Source organism: Haliotis rubra, unplaced genomic scaffold, assembly GCF_003918875.1.
Source record: "Haliotis rubra isolate DU_JTF1 unplaced genomic scaffold, ASM391887v1 Scf1230, whole genome shotgun sequence".
Classification (NCBI taxonomy): Eukaryota; Metazoa; Mollusca; class Gastropoda; order Lepetellida; family Haliotidae; genus Haliotis; species Haliotis rubra.
The window spans coordinates 123,890-141,642 of record NW_025765149.1 but is presented as its reverse complement, the minus strand read 5'-3'; the positions used below and the strand labels follow the sequence as shown (position 1 = coordinate 141,642).

Sequence of the window (17,753 nt, the reverse complement as noted above, 5' to 3'; positions counted from 1 at the left end):
GGCCGCCGCATAGACAATGGCAGCGAGGGGATTACTATCCAGATTACCAAGAAGGCTCAACCCGCTGGTAAGTTGAAATTATATCTGTACGTTATTATGGACGCGCAACTTAATATAGACAATGGGAGATTCGTGCAAGCCATCTACTAGGCCACTGCCTGCCAGCAAGCTATTGCTACCCCGCGACCCACACTGCGCCATAGTGTGCGGGCAGACGGGCTGTGGGAAGACCGTTTTCATGTTGGATATGTTGGAGGGTTACTACAAGGATGTGTTTGATAACATCGTTATCATGTGCCCTACTCTGAGCATGAATAAAACGTACACGGAAAGACCTTGGGTGATGACGGACCCGGACGTACACAAAGTCGACCCGGGAACACGCCTACAGGACTGGTTGAAAGCTCTTCACGAGAAATTTAAAGGGGAACCGACGCTGTTCATACTGGACGACTGCAGCGCTAATCGTGAGATAACAAAAAAGAGAGACATGCTATCGTACCTGGCCTTCTCCGGCCGACACGCAAATCACAGCGTATGGGTACTGACGCAGAAGTTCAACTCGGTGTTGAAAGACCTCAGGAGCAGACGCGATGGGTGGCCTTATTTCACTGCAAGGACAGGGATTCGCCGAGAGAGTGTTTGAGAGAGAACGATGTGATGAGCAAATTAGAACGGGAACGGTGAAGAAACAGCTTCGCTGAAACTAAACATGCTAAGCTCGTGCTCAAGACCGACCAACCAGTAGCATATAGGGTGTTTTAGCTTAGCAAAGCTTAGCAAAGCTTAGCAATGCTTAGCAATGCTTAGCAAAGCTTAGCAAATGCTTAGTATAATGCTTAGCATTTAGTTATAGCTATGGTATTTGAAGTGTTCGTCGTGTGCAACTTAACCTTCATTTCCCTGTGTTTTGCCTGCATCGGGTATTATATAGTTAAAACTAAATCTTACTTGTTATATTATAAGATGGAGTGTGAGGAATTGCTTGAACAATTGTTGGTACCCCAGTCACCCCAGGTGGATGATGATAAGCGAGAGAAACTGGTGGCGTTGGCTGTTGGTGGCAAAGCCAAACATTACTTTGGGGAGTACACTCATGATAAAATTCACAAAATGTCAGCCGAAGAAATCGATAAACTGTACGCTAGATACGAGTCCCGGCTCGGAGCAGAGATGACAAAGACAATAGGATCGGCTATGACCCAGATATACACTGGTATTGCGTCATACTTCCTTCCCATTCCCCCAGAGCGTCGGCTTTACCTGTGGGAAGACCTTGAGAAAGACCCTTTTATTGAACACGCCTTGAGCTCTATTAGCTGCGAGCTGTACCACAAATATGGTATGTTGTTAGCCCCAGTGACGGCGGCGATTATTACAGCAAAGCATTGTCAATTTGAGAGGAAAAATAATAATAATAGTATAGATGGATGCACAGGAGACACCACAACTGGAGGAAACCCCACCTCCCACGTTGGGGAAACCCCAACTGGAGGAGACCCCTTCACAGGTGGCGGTGGAGACCCCAAAGTTGGGGGAAACAGTAACCAGGCAGAAGAATCCTAAGAGAGTAGCTGCCGGTAAAAAACGGTGGTGTAACCAACATAAAATTATCAGGGTGACTCACCCGGAGCGTCTCTTGTTAGTTGTATGTGCAACTGCTGCCGTGGCTATCTCGTGGTTATATACACGACACAGGAAGGGAAACCCACACAGGAATCCCAGTGAGGGAGACCCTCTCCCCCAATTAGAGGTCGACCCGCATATCATGTTATAATTTAATATTTTATATCATATACATAATGTCTGAGGGGAAAACGTTCGTCAACGACGCATACCACGCCACAGTGGTCGCCAGTCTAGCCGTAGGATACGCTCGGTTGACCAAAATGGTGCTTAAACAACCAACTATCAAGCTAGATTTCAACCTGCAGGATATGGGTATGCTCATAATGAACCTTGGTATGGCGATGGCCACAAAGACATCCTAGTAAAACAAGGGATACTACCTGAAAATATTATGAAGTAAATATAGGATGGCCACGATAGCTATGATGGTCGGTGGGGCGTTAGTGAATGCCCTAGCATTTTCGAGGAGTAATTTCCTCTTCTCGAAACTACGAGAGTCACACGCGAGCTGAAATACAGGAAGAGAGGCAGCATAATCTCGCTATTGAGAACTTACAAACAGCACAGGCTGAGTGCGGCTAAACAACGCCTCCAGAGGATCGATTACATTAACGAACAACTCAGGCGTGAAAACCATGCCGTTCAAACATTCCACGATGTGCGATGACGCAGCGAGACAATACTACTTATTAACTGGTAAACGATTGGAGCCACTACCAGAAGCCAACACTCGCTCAGTACTACACACCATCCAAGGGCAAATGGACCGTGAACTGGGCTTCATAGCGCTGGGTATAGCAGCGACTGCATTGGTTGCTTGAAACAATTAGACTAAATACCCATATAAGTATGCTAAACATGAGACCTGCTCCATACCGATCGCGAATACATACTTATGGGGAAGACCGAGGCCTGTGGTAGGAAATGCAGGACTCAGGGGTACTGTTGTTTCCACATGGGAAGCCCTAACTTCACGTGTGTTCTGTGTGCGGTATAGGGGTTAAAGGGCACTACTGTCTATGTAAAGCTCACGGGGCCGAGCGTGGTCAGACATCACCTCATCTACGAGAATAAAAGACCTACATAAAAGAACGTAGGCGACTTCTCAAGATAGATCCCAATTAGAGATTATACACACATACGTATAGCTATGTTTGTGGAAATTGAGCCCAGGGAAGGTTGCCTGAGAAGCTGGCAGATGGATGTGGGGAAAAGTATAGATATCAGTGTCCTCAAACCCATGATTATTAGTGAAGTATATAAGGGGTGCTCGTTTACAATCATGGTAAAAGTAGGGTTTGATGTGCCATGGGCTGGGCACACTTGGAATTACTTTGATGGTGGGCGAGTAGATGTGCATGGGGATATAGATATACTTGTTGGGGACTCGTTGCAAGTAATACAAAACACCCTACTATGCTGCGCATATTCGGGTGGGTTGAGGGAATAATCGATAAGGTGTATCTTGATTTTTACCTTTACTGTGACCCAATTAGACATTGGTTCTCTTAGGTGTAATACTAACTATGACCACTGTTGGTGAACTTAAGCGGGTCGCCAGGCAGAGGTGTGATCGGTATTCTCGAATGCGGAAGCCAGCATTGTTGAAATTACTAGGTTTAGAAGCCCCTCCTACGGTAAAACAATTAAAAGCTCAAGCAAAACAGCTTGGATTCACGGGTTATTCAAACCTGGGAGAGCCGGGTTAATCGCATTGTTATCACATGCCCCCGTAGCAAAACCTCCCACTGTAAAACAATTGAAAGTTCAGGCACGTGATTTGGGGTTAGGGGGATATTCCCGAATGAGAAAGCCACAGCTTGTAGAACTGTTACGGCAGAATAGAGCTGTCGACCTACAGTTCGTGCGCACTGGTGCTGTAGGCAACTATTTGAGAGGCTGGCGCATGCATGTTGATAGGAACATAGATATCGCAGATATCAAACCTCTGATAGCTGATAAGGTCAACCAGGAACTAACCAGTCTAGGAAGTATCAAATTTCAAATCACAGTTAAAATGTCACTCGATAAGCAGGTGGGGGGAGGTGTCACTGAGTACGTTCAGCCTTACTTCCGGGGTAAACAAGAGGTCGTGACCCATATAGAGACCATTGACGCATCAATCGATACTAGTTTTCAGCAGATAAGAGAATACCTAGAACGCTACACACACTTGGGGTCGGGTGGACTGTAGATAAAATCGATAATGTCTATCTAGACATAGCTAACTACGTGCGCCGTTCAGGCCGGGTCATACCTAGACTTGCCTCCCTACTATAGGAAAAAACATGCCATAGTCAACGTCAGGAATAGAGGGAGACGATTGCTTGAGGTTAGCTATCAGGTCAGCCTTGTTTCCAGCTGACACTAATTCGAACAGGCCTTCTAGTTATCCCAAAGACGATGGGCTCAACTGGGATGGTATAGATGAACCCACCCCATATCCCAGATAACTAAAATAGAAAAACAGAATAATCTAGCTATAAATGTCTTTGGGCACGAAGGTAACACAACAATAGTGCACAGGGTCAGCCCAGTGGTGGGGAAACGTGTTGAAACCCACTTATCAATATATTCATGATCCAGCGAGGTGACAAGTACCACTACGCTTGGATAAAACACTTTAGCAGGCTGTTGTATGACCAATCGGGCACACAGAGAAAAGACCCACTTCTGCGAACGGTGCCTACATGGCTTCACACGAGCTGATTTATTAGAATCCCACACGGAGATTGCCAAAGATTGTTAGGCAGACGGCTATACAGTGCGACATGCCTAAGGAAGGTGACAATATCCTAAAATTCGGTAACCACAAGAACCAAATGTCTGTGCCTTATATCATATACGCCGACTTTGAAGCCTTGGTTAAACCAGTTGAGGCTGCCGCCGGCTCAACCACACTCAAAACACAAGAGCATGAAGCCTGTGGGTTTGGATACATTGTCGTCCGTTGTGATGGGGAAACGAAAGCTCCCGTAGTGTATAGGGGCCCTGACGCGGCTGAAAGGTTTCTAAAGTGTTTGCAGGAGGAAGAAAAAATTATTAGGAATGCACTGTATAGAGTCGCTCCCATGCGTATGACCCGAGCCGACAGGCTAGCTCACGCCTGTAGCACTAACTGTCACGTGTGTGACTCACCACTGAATGGTGATTCGGTGAGGGATCACTGCCACGTAACCGGTAAGTATAGAGGCGCCGCTCACAGCACGTGTAACCTCAAGCTTAGAATCAACCCTAAGACAATAAACATCCCCGTTGTCTTTCACAACTTGAGAGGGTACGACTCTCACTTAATCATGCAGGCCATCGCGAAAATCGATGGTAATATAACGTGCATTCCCAACAACATGGAGAGATACATCTCCTTCAGCTTAAACGGCCTTAGGTTCATAGATTCAGTACAATTTCTATTGTCTTCATTAGACAGTCTGGTCAAGGCCAACGATACCTTCCCTATCACCGACCGATACACAGACGCCGAGACTAGACCCCTGCTTATGAGGAAGGGTGTGTACCCCTATGAGTACATGGATAGTTGGGCCAAGTTCACCGAGACCAGACTACCCCCCATCAGAGAATTTTACAGCAATCTGACCGACTCGGAAATATCCCAAGATGATTACTCCCACGCTATGAATGTATGGAATAAACTAGGTTGTGAGAATCTGGGTGACTATCACGACCTGTACTTGAGGACGGATGTACTGCTGTTAGCTGACGTGTTTGAGACGTTTAGGCGGACGTGTTTCAAGCAGTATAAACTCGACCCCGCATGGTATTACACCAGCCCAGGTCTGTCGTGGGATGCCTTGCTTAAAAAGACTGGTGTTAAGTTGGAATTGCTTACAGATTATGACATGCACCTATTCATTGAGAAAGGCTTGCGAGGTGGAATCTCCATGGCAACCAAACGATACGCGAAAGCAAATAATCAATACGTTAAGGGCTACGACCCTAGCAAGCCAACCAATCACATTCTCTACCTCGACGCCAACAACCTGTACGGCTGGGCCATGAGTCAGTATCTACCCACAGGGGGATTCGAATGGGCGTCACCCATTGATGTTATGAGCATCGCACCAGATTCGAACAAAGGTTATATCCTCGAGGTTGACTTGGAATACCCCAAGGCATTACACACATCACACAACAGCTACCCCCTAGCCCCCGAACGTATGAGGGTTAACCCGGACTGGATGTCTGAGTACCAACATAACTTGTTAGGCAGGCGGGTGACGGACGTTGAAAAACTTGTGCCCAACTTAATGAATAAGACCAAGTACATCGTTCACTACCGCAACCTACAGCTGTACCTGTCGTTGGGTATGAGGCTGACCAAAATACACAGGGTGCTCGTGTTCGATCAGAGCCCCTGGATGGAGCCCTACATCAGAATGAACACAGACCTCCGAAAGCTGGCCACCAGTGACTTCGAGAAAAACCTCTACAAGCTCATGAACAACTCGGTGTTTGGTAAGACTATGGAAAACCTGAGGAAACGCGTGACCGTGAAGCTGGTTCGGTCGAATGAGGAAGACAAGCTCAGGAGACTGATAGCCAGTCCGGCATTCAACCGTAGCAAGATATTCACCGATGACCTAGTTGCCCTACACATGAAGAAAAGCCACATAAAATTCAACCGGCCTGTTTACGTGGGGATGAGCATCCTCGATTTATCCAAACACCTGATGTACGACTTTTACTACAACGAACTTAAGAAACAGTACGGTGACAGGTGTGAAGTTCTGTACACTGACACGGATTCCCTGCTGATGGAGATTCGAACCGAGGACGTGTACGTTGACATGAAAAAAACACCTCGATTTGTATGACACCAGCGACTACCCTAAGGACCATGCCATACACAGTACGGTAAATAAAAAGGTCCTAGGTAAGATGAAGGACGAGTGTGCTGGCACGCCCATAGCCGAGTACATAGGGTTGAGGCCTAAGATGTACTCCATACTGAAGGCCGACAATGGTGAAATCCGGAAGGCTAAGGGTGTTAAGAAGTATGTGGTGAAACAACACATCAAACACGCCAGATTCAAGGAAGCCCTGTTCAAGACCCGTACCTTTAGGCATAAAATGAACACACTTAGAAGTGATGGGCATAAGATATACGGACTGACTATAAACAAGACGTCCCTGTCGCCTATGGACACTAAACGTTGGATAGCTATTGATGGGATAAACACGTACGCATACGGGCATGAGAAAATTGAACCAAGAACTTAGATATAAATATCGGGACGACATGTCACGGAACCAAAGAAAGTTTGAGGCTATTTACTACAGCCCGCGTGGGTACTGGAAAGGAGCTAGCGCTGTAGATAAGCTAGCTAAAATGGCGCGAGTACCCCCCGGAGGAAGCCAAAGCGTGGCTTGAAAAACAAGCCCTGTGGCAGATCTATTTACCGGCACCACGCTACGTGCCTAGAAGGAGGTTCGGTATTAACATACCTAATAGCGTTCACCAGGCAGACCTACTGTTCCTACCCCCCCCCGACAAGAGGTACAAGTATGCCTTAACTGTCGTGGATGTGAGCCAGTCGCTACAAGGAAGCCGAACCCTTGACCGCGAAAGATTCGGCCCAGGTAGCCAGAGGATTCGAACGCATATACAAACGCAGTCCGCTGACGTGGCCAACAGAGCTTCAAGTTGACCCCGGACGGGAGTTCATGGGTGCCGTGTCACAACTGCTAGCCAAACACGATACAAAGGTCAGGCGTGGCACGGCTGGAGCCCATCGCAGCCAAGCCATAGTTGAGAGATTTAATAGGACTTTGGCTGAGCGCTTATTCGGACATCAGTATGCCAGGGAGATGGCCACCCCAGGAAAACGATCGACTGAATGGGTCACGAGGTTACCCAAGGTGGTGTCGGCAATCAACCATGAAGTAACCCGGCTCACTGGCAAGAAACCGGCAGACGCTATCAAACTAAAATCAATAGTTGCAGAGCCGGCTGCTCCATTGCGTGGGAAGGAGAAACAGATACCAGATAGGGCCCTAGTGAGGTATCTATACCAGTCGGGGGAACACGAGGGTGATAGCCGTAAGCGAGCCACCGATCCTATATGGTCAGTCAAAACTTACAACATAGATAAAGTGGACATCAAAGCAGACGAACCTAACTTGTACTACTTGAGGGATGGGCCAGGTAGGGGGTTTGTAAGAGCGGAATTATTGATCGTACCGTACGGCACAGTGTTACCTCCAGTCAACACGGCATAGACCCATGTCCCCGGTGGCGCTATCGCCCCAAACTTTTTCATAGTAGGGGTAATGGTAGCAAGAGCTAAGGGCCCAACCAAAGCCTTATTTGACAAATAAGGCTTTGCAGAGGCTTTGTTGAAAGTGATCCAGAACCCCCATATACAATGGGGGTAGCTCAGTAGCTCGGCTAGAAGGTGCGTTCGTATCCCCCAACTTTTTCATAGTAGGGGTAATGGTAGCAAGAGCTAAGGGTCCGGCCAAAGCCTTATTTACCAAATAAGGCTTTGCAGAGGCTTTGGTTGAAAGTGATCCAGAACCCCCATTGTATATACTACTATGTTTAATGAGCTGTACGTGTTGTTCCCGGTTCCGCGTCGTGTAACGGAAGAAGCTTAAACAATGACTATGAGCCCACATGACAGTCTGACAATGGACAGGGTGACTGTGTGCACAGTAGCTCTGATCACAGCTGTTTATTCGGAGCAAAGTAAGTTTTACCACCTTATCGTTGGAATGTGTAGTATATGCTTACATACACAAGTCTCTGTTTTCGTTTAGGTTCGTTTTCCATGGCGCTTTTGTAATAATTTTCTTAAAAGTGTAAAGGATTTCTATGTTACTGAGTAAAATGTACATGCATATCCTTTTGAAAACAGTTGTTTATAACATGTCGTATTTGTTTTACTTAATCCTAACATTCCATGTCCTGTTAGTTGTTCAATTATACTTATACTTATACTTATTCTTATACTTATTCTTATACTTATACTTATACTTATACTTATACTTATTCTTATTCTTATACTTATACTTATACTTATACTTATTCTTATTCTTATACTTATACTTATACTTATACGTATACGTATACTTATACTTATTCTTATTCTTATACTTATACTTATACTTATACTTATACTTATACTTATACTTATACTTATACTTATATTTATACTTATTCTTGTTGTTAGCCAGCTTACATCCAAAATGGTGGGAGGGCATTGTCTGCGTGCCCGTTCATCGCAACAGTTAGCCCAGTCAAGTTGTAGCCTGAATTAGCAGCTGCTTACGAAAGTCTGATTGTGTGACTTTGGTAGCTAAATTATTTTTATGAACCGAAATATCTCGTTATGTCAATTATTTGTTCTTTTATACCGAATTCAGAGTACATACTTGCCGAATAGGTCTTAGACTCTTTAGCAACCCATGAATATCGCAAACGGCGACTAACGGTATCGGGTGGTCAGGTAAGCGTGTATACGAACCAGTGCTTGGTTCACTGCCGTGAACCGTCAACCAGTTGATGGAATTGACCACCCTAACCATTATGTCGCAACCTAGCAGCATTGGCTGTTTGGGACCAACTGTAGTCCGACCACCCGCCTGTTTGCAACCAATGGTTGTCGCAAGGGGACACCGAATGGTGTTCTCGCTAGACACCACCGACGTGTGCTCACGTCTTTGTCTGGTCACGTGTCATGGTTGTATTTTCAGTTGTCATTTTCAAACCACAAGTTGCACCTATAAAGATAATAGAGAAAACTCCAGCCAAAATCTCTTGTACCGTAAAGGATGGTCAAGACAGTTCGACATGGAGGTACAAATGGTCCATCGGGAAACAAATCATCGGCAGGAAATCAAGGATCTTACTGAGAGCCGACAGACACAGGTTCGACGATGGAAATCTGACGTGCACTGTACGGAATAGCTCCAATGTCGAATACGGGAGTGCAGCTGTAGCCGTTAGTGTACAGTGTGAGTACAGCACCTGAATACACGTAGAGTACACTACGGTCATGACGAAAACAGTCTTAACAAACTGACGAATAACACGAACTTATTGTCCATGCCACGTGCTGTATATTTCAATCTAAATGTAGATAACTACGGTTATGACGAACACAGTCTTAACAAACTGACGAATATAACGAACGTATTGTCAATGTCACGTGCTGTATTTTTCAATCTAAATGTAGACAACTACGGTTATGACGAAGACAGTCTTAACAAACTGACGGATATAACGAAATTCTTGCCCATGTCACGTGCTGTATATTTCATTCTAAATGTAGATAACTACGGTTATGACGAATACAGTCTTAACAAACTGACGAATATAACGAAATTCTTGTCCATGCCACGTGCTGTATGTTTCATTCTCAATGTAGATAACTACGGTTATGACGAACACATTCTTAACAGACTGACGGATATAACGAACTTATTGTCCATGCCACGTGCTGTATATTTCATTCTAAATGTAGACAACTACGGATATGACGAACACAGTCTTAACAAACTGACGGATATAACGAAATTATTGTCCATGCCACGTGTTGTATATTTCATTCTCAATGTAGATAACTACGGTTATGACGAACACTGTCTTAACAACCTGACGAATATAACGAACGTATTGTCCATGCCACGTGCTATATATTTCATTCTCAATGTAGATAACTACGGTTATGACGAACACAGTCTTAAAAAAACTGACGGATATAACAAACTTATCGTCCATGCCACTTGCTGTATATTTCATTCTCAATGTAGATAACTACGGTTATGACGAACACTTTCTTAAGAACCTGACGGATATAACGAAATTATTGTCCATGCCACGTGCTGTATATTTCATTCTAAATGTAGATAACTACGGTTATGACGAATACAGTCTTAACAAACTGACGGATATAACGAAATTCTTGTCCATGCCACGTGCTGTATATTTCATTCTCAATGTAGATAACTACGGTTATGACGAACACAGTCTTAACAAACTGACGAATATAACGAAATTCTTGTCCATGCCACGTGCTGTATATTTCATTCTAAATGTAGATTACTACGGTTATGACGAATACAGTCTTAACAAACTGACGGATATAACGAAATTCTTGCCCATGTCACGTGCTGTATATTTCATTCTAAATGTAGATAACTACGGTTATGACGAATACAGTCTTAACAAACTGACGAATATAACGAAATTCTTGTCCATGCCACGTGCTGTATGTTTCATTCTCAATGTAGATAACTACGGTTATGACGAACACATTCTTAACAGACTGACGGATATAACGAACTTATTGTCCATGCCACGTGCTGTATATTTCATTCTAAATGTAGACAACTACGGATATGACGAACACAGTCTTAACAAACTGACGGATATAACGAAATTCTTGTCCATGCCACGTGTTGTATATTTCATTCTCAATGTAGATAACTACGGTTATGACGAACACTGTCTTAACAACCTGACGGATATAACGAACTTATTGTCCATGCCACGTGCTATATATTTTATTCTCAATGTAGACAACTACGGATATGACGAACACAGTCTTAACAAACTGACGGATATAACGAAATTCTTGTCCATGCCACGTGCTGTATATTTCATTCTCAAAGTAGATAACTACGGTTATGACAAACACTGTCTTAACAAACTGACGAATATAACGAAATTCTTGTCCATGCTACGTGCTGTATATTTCATTCTCAATGTAGATAACTACGGTTATGACGAACACAGTCTTAACAAACTGACGAATATAACGAAATTCTTGTCCATGCCACGTGCTGTATATTTCATTCTAAATGTAGATAACTACGGTTATGACGAATACAGTCTTAACAAACTGACGGATATAACGAACTTATTGTCCATGCCACGTGCTGTATATTTCATTCTAAATGTAGACAACTACGGATATGACGAACACAGTCTTAACAAACTGACGGATATGACGAAATTCTTGTCCATGCCACGTGTTGTATATTTCATTCTCAATGTAGATAACTACGGTTATGACGAACACAGTCTTAACAACCTGACGGATATAACGAACTTATTGTCCATGCCACGTGCTATATATTTTATTCTCAATGTAGACAACTACGGATATATCGAACACAGTCTTAACAAACTGACGGATATAACGAAATTCTTGTCCATGCCACTTGCTGTATATTTCATTCTCAAAGTAGATAACTACGGTTATGACAAACACTGTCTTAACAAACTGACGGATATAACGAACGTATTGTCCATGCCACGTGCTGTATATTTCATTCCCAATGTAGACAACTACGGTTATGACGAACTATCTGAACTGAGTGATGCTTTTACGTTCGTCATAACCGTACTTAACTGTATGTATGTTGTATCGGGCATCTGTTCTCTTAGGTCGGGACATTTGATATTCAGGAGATGGGGAAGGGAGGGAGGGAGTAGGCCCAGAGAATGGGTTGGGGTTTTGCTGAACTCATGAAAATACCATTTTAATCAGTACTTCAATATACCTGAATAAGAAAACAAGAATCGATCAATTTCACAATGATTGCTATTTCAAAGCACACATTTTCCAGGTTTTCACGTCCTGCAAAATAGTTTTCGGAACGCAACATACTGCTCCAGTAGGTATAACAATAAATAACTCGACAAGACTAGCAGATGGGCCATGGAATATCCACTGTGTGAAGTATTTCGTGGAAAAAATATTCATTATAGAGCAAACTTTATGGATAACAACTTCTATTATTCATGAGTGCGACGTTTCGATACAGATTCTTGTACCGTTGTCAAGTATAAAATGAAATGAAATGAAAATAGTCATTGCTTCCATGAAGGTAAACTTCCGACTGCTCTCCAAATCTATGAGTTTTCTGTGTGTGTAGATCCCCCCGAGGCGTTCAGTCAGAGGACGCATCGTGTGTTCAGGGGTGAGGACGTCAGCATCTGTCATGGGATTAGTGGCAACCCGCCCCCTGGGATCGTCAAGTGGAAGAAGGTCGGTGTGACGTCACAGTGGATAACCTCTGACTGTCGTCTTCGTCCAGTGAATGAATCCCATTCTGGAGATTATCTGTTTGTCATGAAGAACACAATGTTTGACAACATTCGCAAAGAAGAAAGGATTGGTACAGGCGTGCAGCTTGTCCGCTTGCTGGTATCATGTAAGTATACTTTTATTATCAACTTTTTCCCAAAAAATGGAAAGAGGTTATACGAACGACAAAACATCCAAATAAATCAAAACTGTCAATATGTTCCCCTTGGAATGATTTGAGCAACCCCAGTAAAGGCTCGAGATTATTTTATGATAATTTCATATCTGAAAATGATTTTCCCAAAGTCTGTCATAAATGGGACAGCGAATTGAGTGATCATTTAAATTGGAAGACTATATTTCTACAATGTATACACAATCTAACAAAGACACAAAACTCCTAGAGTTTCAATATAAATTTATATATGAAGCCATTTATACAGAAAGGGAGTTGCTTAAAATGAAACTGGTTGATAATGATTAATGTTCATCGTGTGGTTCGGTAAGTGAGAACATCTATCATGTATATATTGAATTCCAACTATTAGACTGTTTGGGAAGAGTTCATCAATCTTGTTAATAGACTATTGAACATAACATATGAACTTTGTACTATAGATATGTTCCTTTGCGCCAAAAGCAACCACCAACTAAACCACATGATTTCATTGGCCAAACGCCATATATATGTAATGAACATAAAGGGTTTGTTTTAAAAGATGTGTATCAAATTGAAAAGTATATTTGTTCGAAAAATATCAACACGGATTCATTTAATAGAAAATGGGATGTAATATCACCAGCATTGTCACTGTTCTGACTTCATCTTACGAGGATGCAGTACTTGCATGTCACTGTGATTCCACTATCTTGCATATAGTCTACTAGTCCCAGCACATAATATAATTGAATATGTGAGTGTTTCTTTCTATGCATGTTGTCTCTCACTTTAAGCTCGCATAATTGAACGTTTGTATCCAACTGAAGTTAAAAAAACATTTTTTTTTTTTTTAAACAAAAACAAAAGAAAAAAGTTTACTTTTATCTTTCCTTCGCATCCTCATGACATTATGTCCATGAATTCAAGGTGCCTGGTCTAGACATGATATTTACAGCTGGCGTGATGTATACATCGTCTGCAGCGTATAGCGGCATTCACTCTGCTGTTGCCGGGTTGTTTGGGTTAAGTGGGGCATTAGGCAATATGCTCCAGCTCATTTGGCGATAGGGGCGGTGAGGTAGCCTAGTGGTTAAAGCGTTCGCTTGACACGTTGAAGATCCGGATTCGATTCCCCACATGGGTACATTATGTGAAGTCCATTTCTGATGTCCACCGCCCTGACATTGCTGGCACATTGCTAAAAGCGGCGTAAAACCATGCTCACTCACTCGTTAAGTGACCATTGTCGTAAAAGGCGACTAACAGACTCGCTGATCTGGATGACACATATTATCGTATCCCAATTCCGTTTTATCATGATGTTGATCACTAGACTGTCTGGTCTAGGCTCGATTATTTACAGATCGTCGCCATATAGCTGGAATATTACTGGGTGCGGCGTTAAAACTAGAAACAAACCAACAAAGCCTATTTGTGATGGAATTGTGTTTGTTGAAGATGGTGCTCAGGTGATGTGCCCCAGTAACTACACAGCTGTAGAGAACACCACGGCTGTGTTGGAGTGTCACGTAGATGCTTACCCGGGTGCGAACATCACCTGGTCCAGAGAAGGAAGCCATGAAGCGCTACCACAGACTGGTTCCTCCCTCCGTATCCCCCATGCACAGCTGTCGGACGGAGGCAACTACACCTGTACGGCGTCCAACACCATCAGCGACTACACAGGCAGAACCTACAAGAAGGAGGATTCGTGCATCATACATGTCATCGTCAAAGGTAGGAAACGTTTTCTGATGTGTGAGTGAGTGAGTGTGTAAAACAAGTTGTAATTATTCAATTCAATCACGATCTGTCAACAGGAAGAAATGCCGAAGTGTTTCAGTTTGTAAACAATTACCAGTTTGCTGAAACCCAGAAGGACGGGTACACTGCTGACAAACCTAGTCACGGAGATGACGGGGATTCGGACCCACAATCTTTGGTTTCTGCCATGCGTTTAAAGCACTTAAATATTTACCACGTTGACTGAATTTACAGGAACGGTTTTCCTGCTGACAAATCTAGGAACACAGATTCGAACTCACCACCATAAATTTTGAGAACGCTTTAGAGTGCGTGAGTTTAGTTTTACACCGCTGTTTCGCAATATTCTAGAAATATCACGGCGGTTGACACTAAAAATGGGCTTCAAACATTGTAGTCATGTGGCGAATCGAACCCGGGTCTTCGGTGTGACGAGGGAACGCCTTAACCACTAGGCTAATCCACCGGCCCTTAGTTCAGAATCGAATGCAGGGTTCTAGTATTCGTATTATTGCCAACTATGCAACTATTCACTGGGTCACGTGAATGCGTTATTTGTTCCTTGATGATCTCAGTGCACTATTAATTTTAAGAACGCGAATTCCGCCGTTGATAGGCACGTGCACAGTCCGTCTCTCGGCAGAGCAGTGTATGAAGTCACGATACGGTTCATGTTAATCAAGCACGTACGTGCACGTGCACACACACAGGTACACATGCACGCACGCACGCACGAACAACACACATCACCTGCACTATTTATATAAGTTACCCATTCTTCACTTTATCGTAAAATCTCGAGATCAACTTCTGTACATCAAGTCCAAATTTACCAAAACGTATATATAGCAGTAATCTTTGTAATATTCCTATAGACTGTATATCTTGTTTTCTTGTACAGTCAATATGTCAGACGGAGCAGCCCCAGAAACAACTTCCATCTTTGATCTCTACAAAATCCACTTCATAGCTGCTAGCCTTGGGACCGTCGTTCTCGCTTTTGTCGTCGTGGATGTTGTCAAATGCATTCGGAGAAGGTCTAAACGTAAAGGTACGTTATTGTCAAGTAGTGGGTGAGTGAATGAATGAAGTTGTGGGTGATTGAGTTAGTAAGTGTGAGGGTTGGTGAGTGATTGAACGGGTGGGTGAGTGAGAGAGTTGTTGAGTGATTGAACGGGTGGGTGAGTGAGAGAGTTGTTGAGTGATTGAACAGGTGGGTGAGTGAGAGAGTTGGTGAGTGAGTAAGTAAGCGTTGGTGAGTAAGTGAGTGAGTGAAAAGGTTTTGACACGGCGTTGTTGTTTGATGTGGATTGACACGGTGTTGTCGTTTGATGTGGAATAGAAGCCCGAGGAGTGAGTGAGTGAGTTGGTGAAGAAATTAGGGAAAGGAGTTTGTCCCGGCCTGTCTGTTTGATGTGGATGGGAAGCTCAAAGAGAAGCAGATCCACAAAGTGTTAAACCTATGACGGCTACGAATATCCAGTACTGAGTGAATGAGTTGGGTTCCAAACCGCTTTGAACAGCAATCCGGTTACATCAGAAGGGCGCCTTCTATAAAACACAACTGTCAAGCACCTGCATCAGTATCCTTGCTACAGTTGCTCCATCACGTGTGTTTCAGGGGATGATGTACCCGTGGAAGTGGATGGGAGCGGTGACAGTCACAGCATACACACCGGTGGAAATAACAGGAAAGACTACGATAAACCCAGCCCTGACAACCAGGTGCAGCATCACTACAGGCAGGTCCACGCTGACGATGATGGTTGCTATGGTAACGTGGTAACAGCTGACACCCAACATTATGGAAATGTGTTCCCTGAGAACCAGTCAGGTTACTATGGCAATGTTACTGTACAGGAAGGCGAGAATACGTGTTATTATGGTAACGATGACGTTGTCATGGAAACTCATTCTCATGAATATGTAAATTTGTAAATCAGCAAATTCGATGTGTCGACATTGGACTTGCATTCGTCAAAAAGGAAGCATTTGGGAGGGTGGTTCTGTTTATTTTTCTGTTACTTTCCTGTTTATACTGTTAACAAATGTGTTTATTCCGAACATTATACACAGAACACCACTGTCTCCGTGAGCGGGTTTCCCAACACGAAATTTCTGAGGGATCGTTGATTATTAAATAATATAGGAAAGGTATTTTTATTAATGTTAGACAATGGCATTGTTGATCCTATATAACATGTCTCATGTGTGAGACATCTGGAGATTTATAGTTCAAATGAATCCGATCCTGTACAGTGCGTTGGCAGTTTCCAGAAAACTTGTAAACCTCGTCATCACTTAAAAGGAAGCAACGATTCATCAGGTCAGCATTATATGACCTGGCAACAATACTCGGAAATAGGTCATTAGATTTACTGTGGGATGCGAAAACAGAAAACACCATGATGGGCAGATAGAGATGCAAGTGTATAGTCGGATATTTCCATTTGACATTGCAACATTTCTTGTACTTTCATGTGTGTTTCCTCATGTCTATAGACATTAATTAAACCGAACATGGTGTTTGTGCATGTGTATTTGACAAACGAGTGGACCTAATGAGTGTGGAGTCTATTATGGCTTTACATCATCATCTTTGCTAGATACGATACGCCTAAATTTGAAATGGTTTTAAAGCTTCTTTTCAAAATGTATCGTGACCCTTTTTATGCATGTCGTAAGAGACGGCTAATCGATTGTGTGGTTACGTTCAATAACCATTGTATGCTATGGCATCGTATCTTAAGTGCGTAAGTCGATGCTTGCTCGCTCACTCACTTTTGTCTTGTGTGTGTTTTAGTTTGAAAACCATTTGGCAGTGAATAACATTTTTGAGAATGGGACAAATCGCAAAAATATCATGACGCAAAAATTTCGTGATTTACAGTATGTTGATGAATATGTGATGAATATATATTTAAAGGAGAAAATAGCGTATACACACGAGTGAAGATTTGTCTATGTCTTCGATTCTATGTGCGGTGCCTTCAGTGTATTCGATGTATATTATTGCCTTCGTGTTTTGTGATAGATATATGAATCTATGTATCCCTGCTTATTACTGATGTTGAATTGCACATCACATTTCACTCAACACGTGAGGAGCCGCTGACCTATCTGTACAGAATAAAGCTATAAACCAA

At 43.2% G+C, this 17,753-nt stretch overlaps 1 protein-coding gene across 2 annotated transcripts; it reads left to right on the top strand.

Annotated features, from left to right (window-relative positions):
* Positions 1-8,245: 8,245 nt before the first annotated feature.
* LOC124266120 (hemicentin-1-like) lies at positions 8,246-17,753 on the top strand. Of its 2 annotated transcripts, XM_046700933.1 has the most exons (6): positions 8,246-8,335; positions 9,343-9,603; positions 12,532-12,810; positions 14,302-14,580; positions 15,509-15,658; positions 16,229-17,753. In XM_046700933.1, the coding sequence occupies exons 1-6, from the start codon at positions 8,248-8,250 to the stop codon at positions 16,543-16,545; spliced, it is 1,374 nt and encodes a 457-aa protein (XP_046556889.1). In that variant the 5' UTR covers positions 8,246-8,247; the 3' UTR covers positions 16,546-17,753. The 2 variants fall into 2 exon arrangements, with proteins under 2 accessions (XP_046556889.1, XP_046556890.1); XM_046700934.1 differs by lacking the exon at positions 9,343-9,603.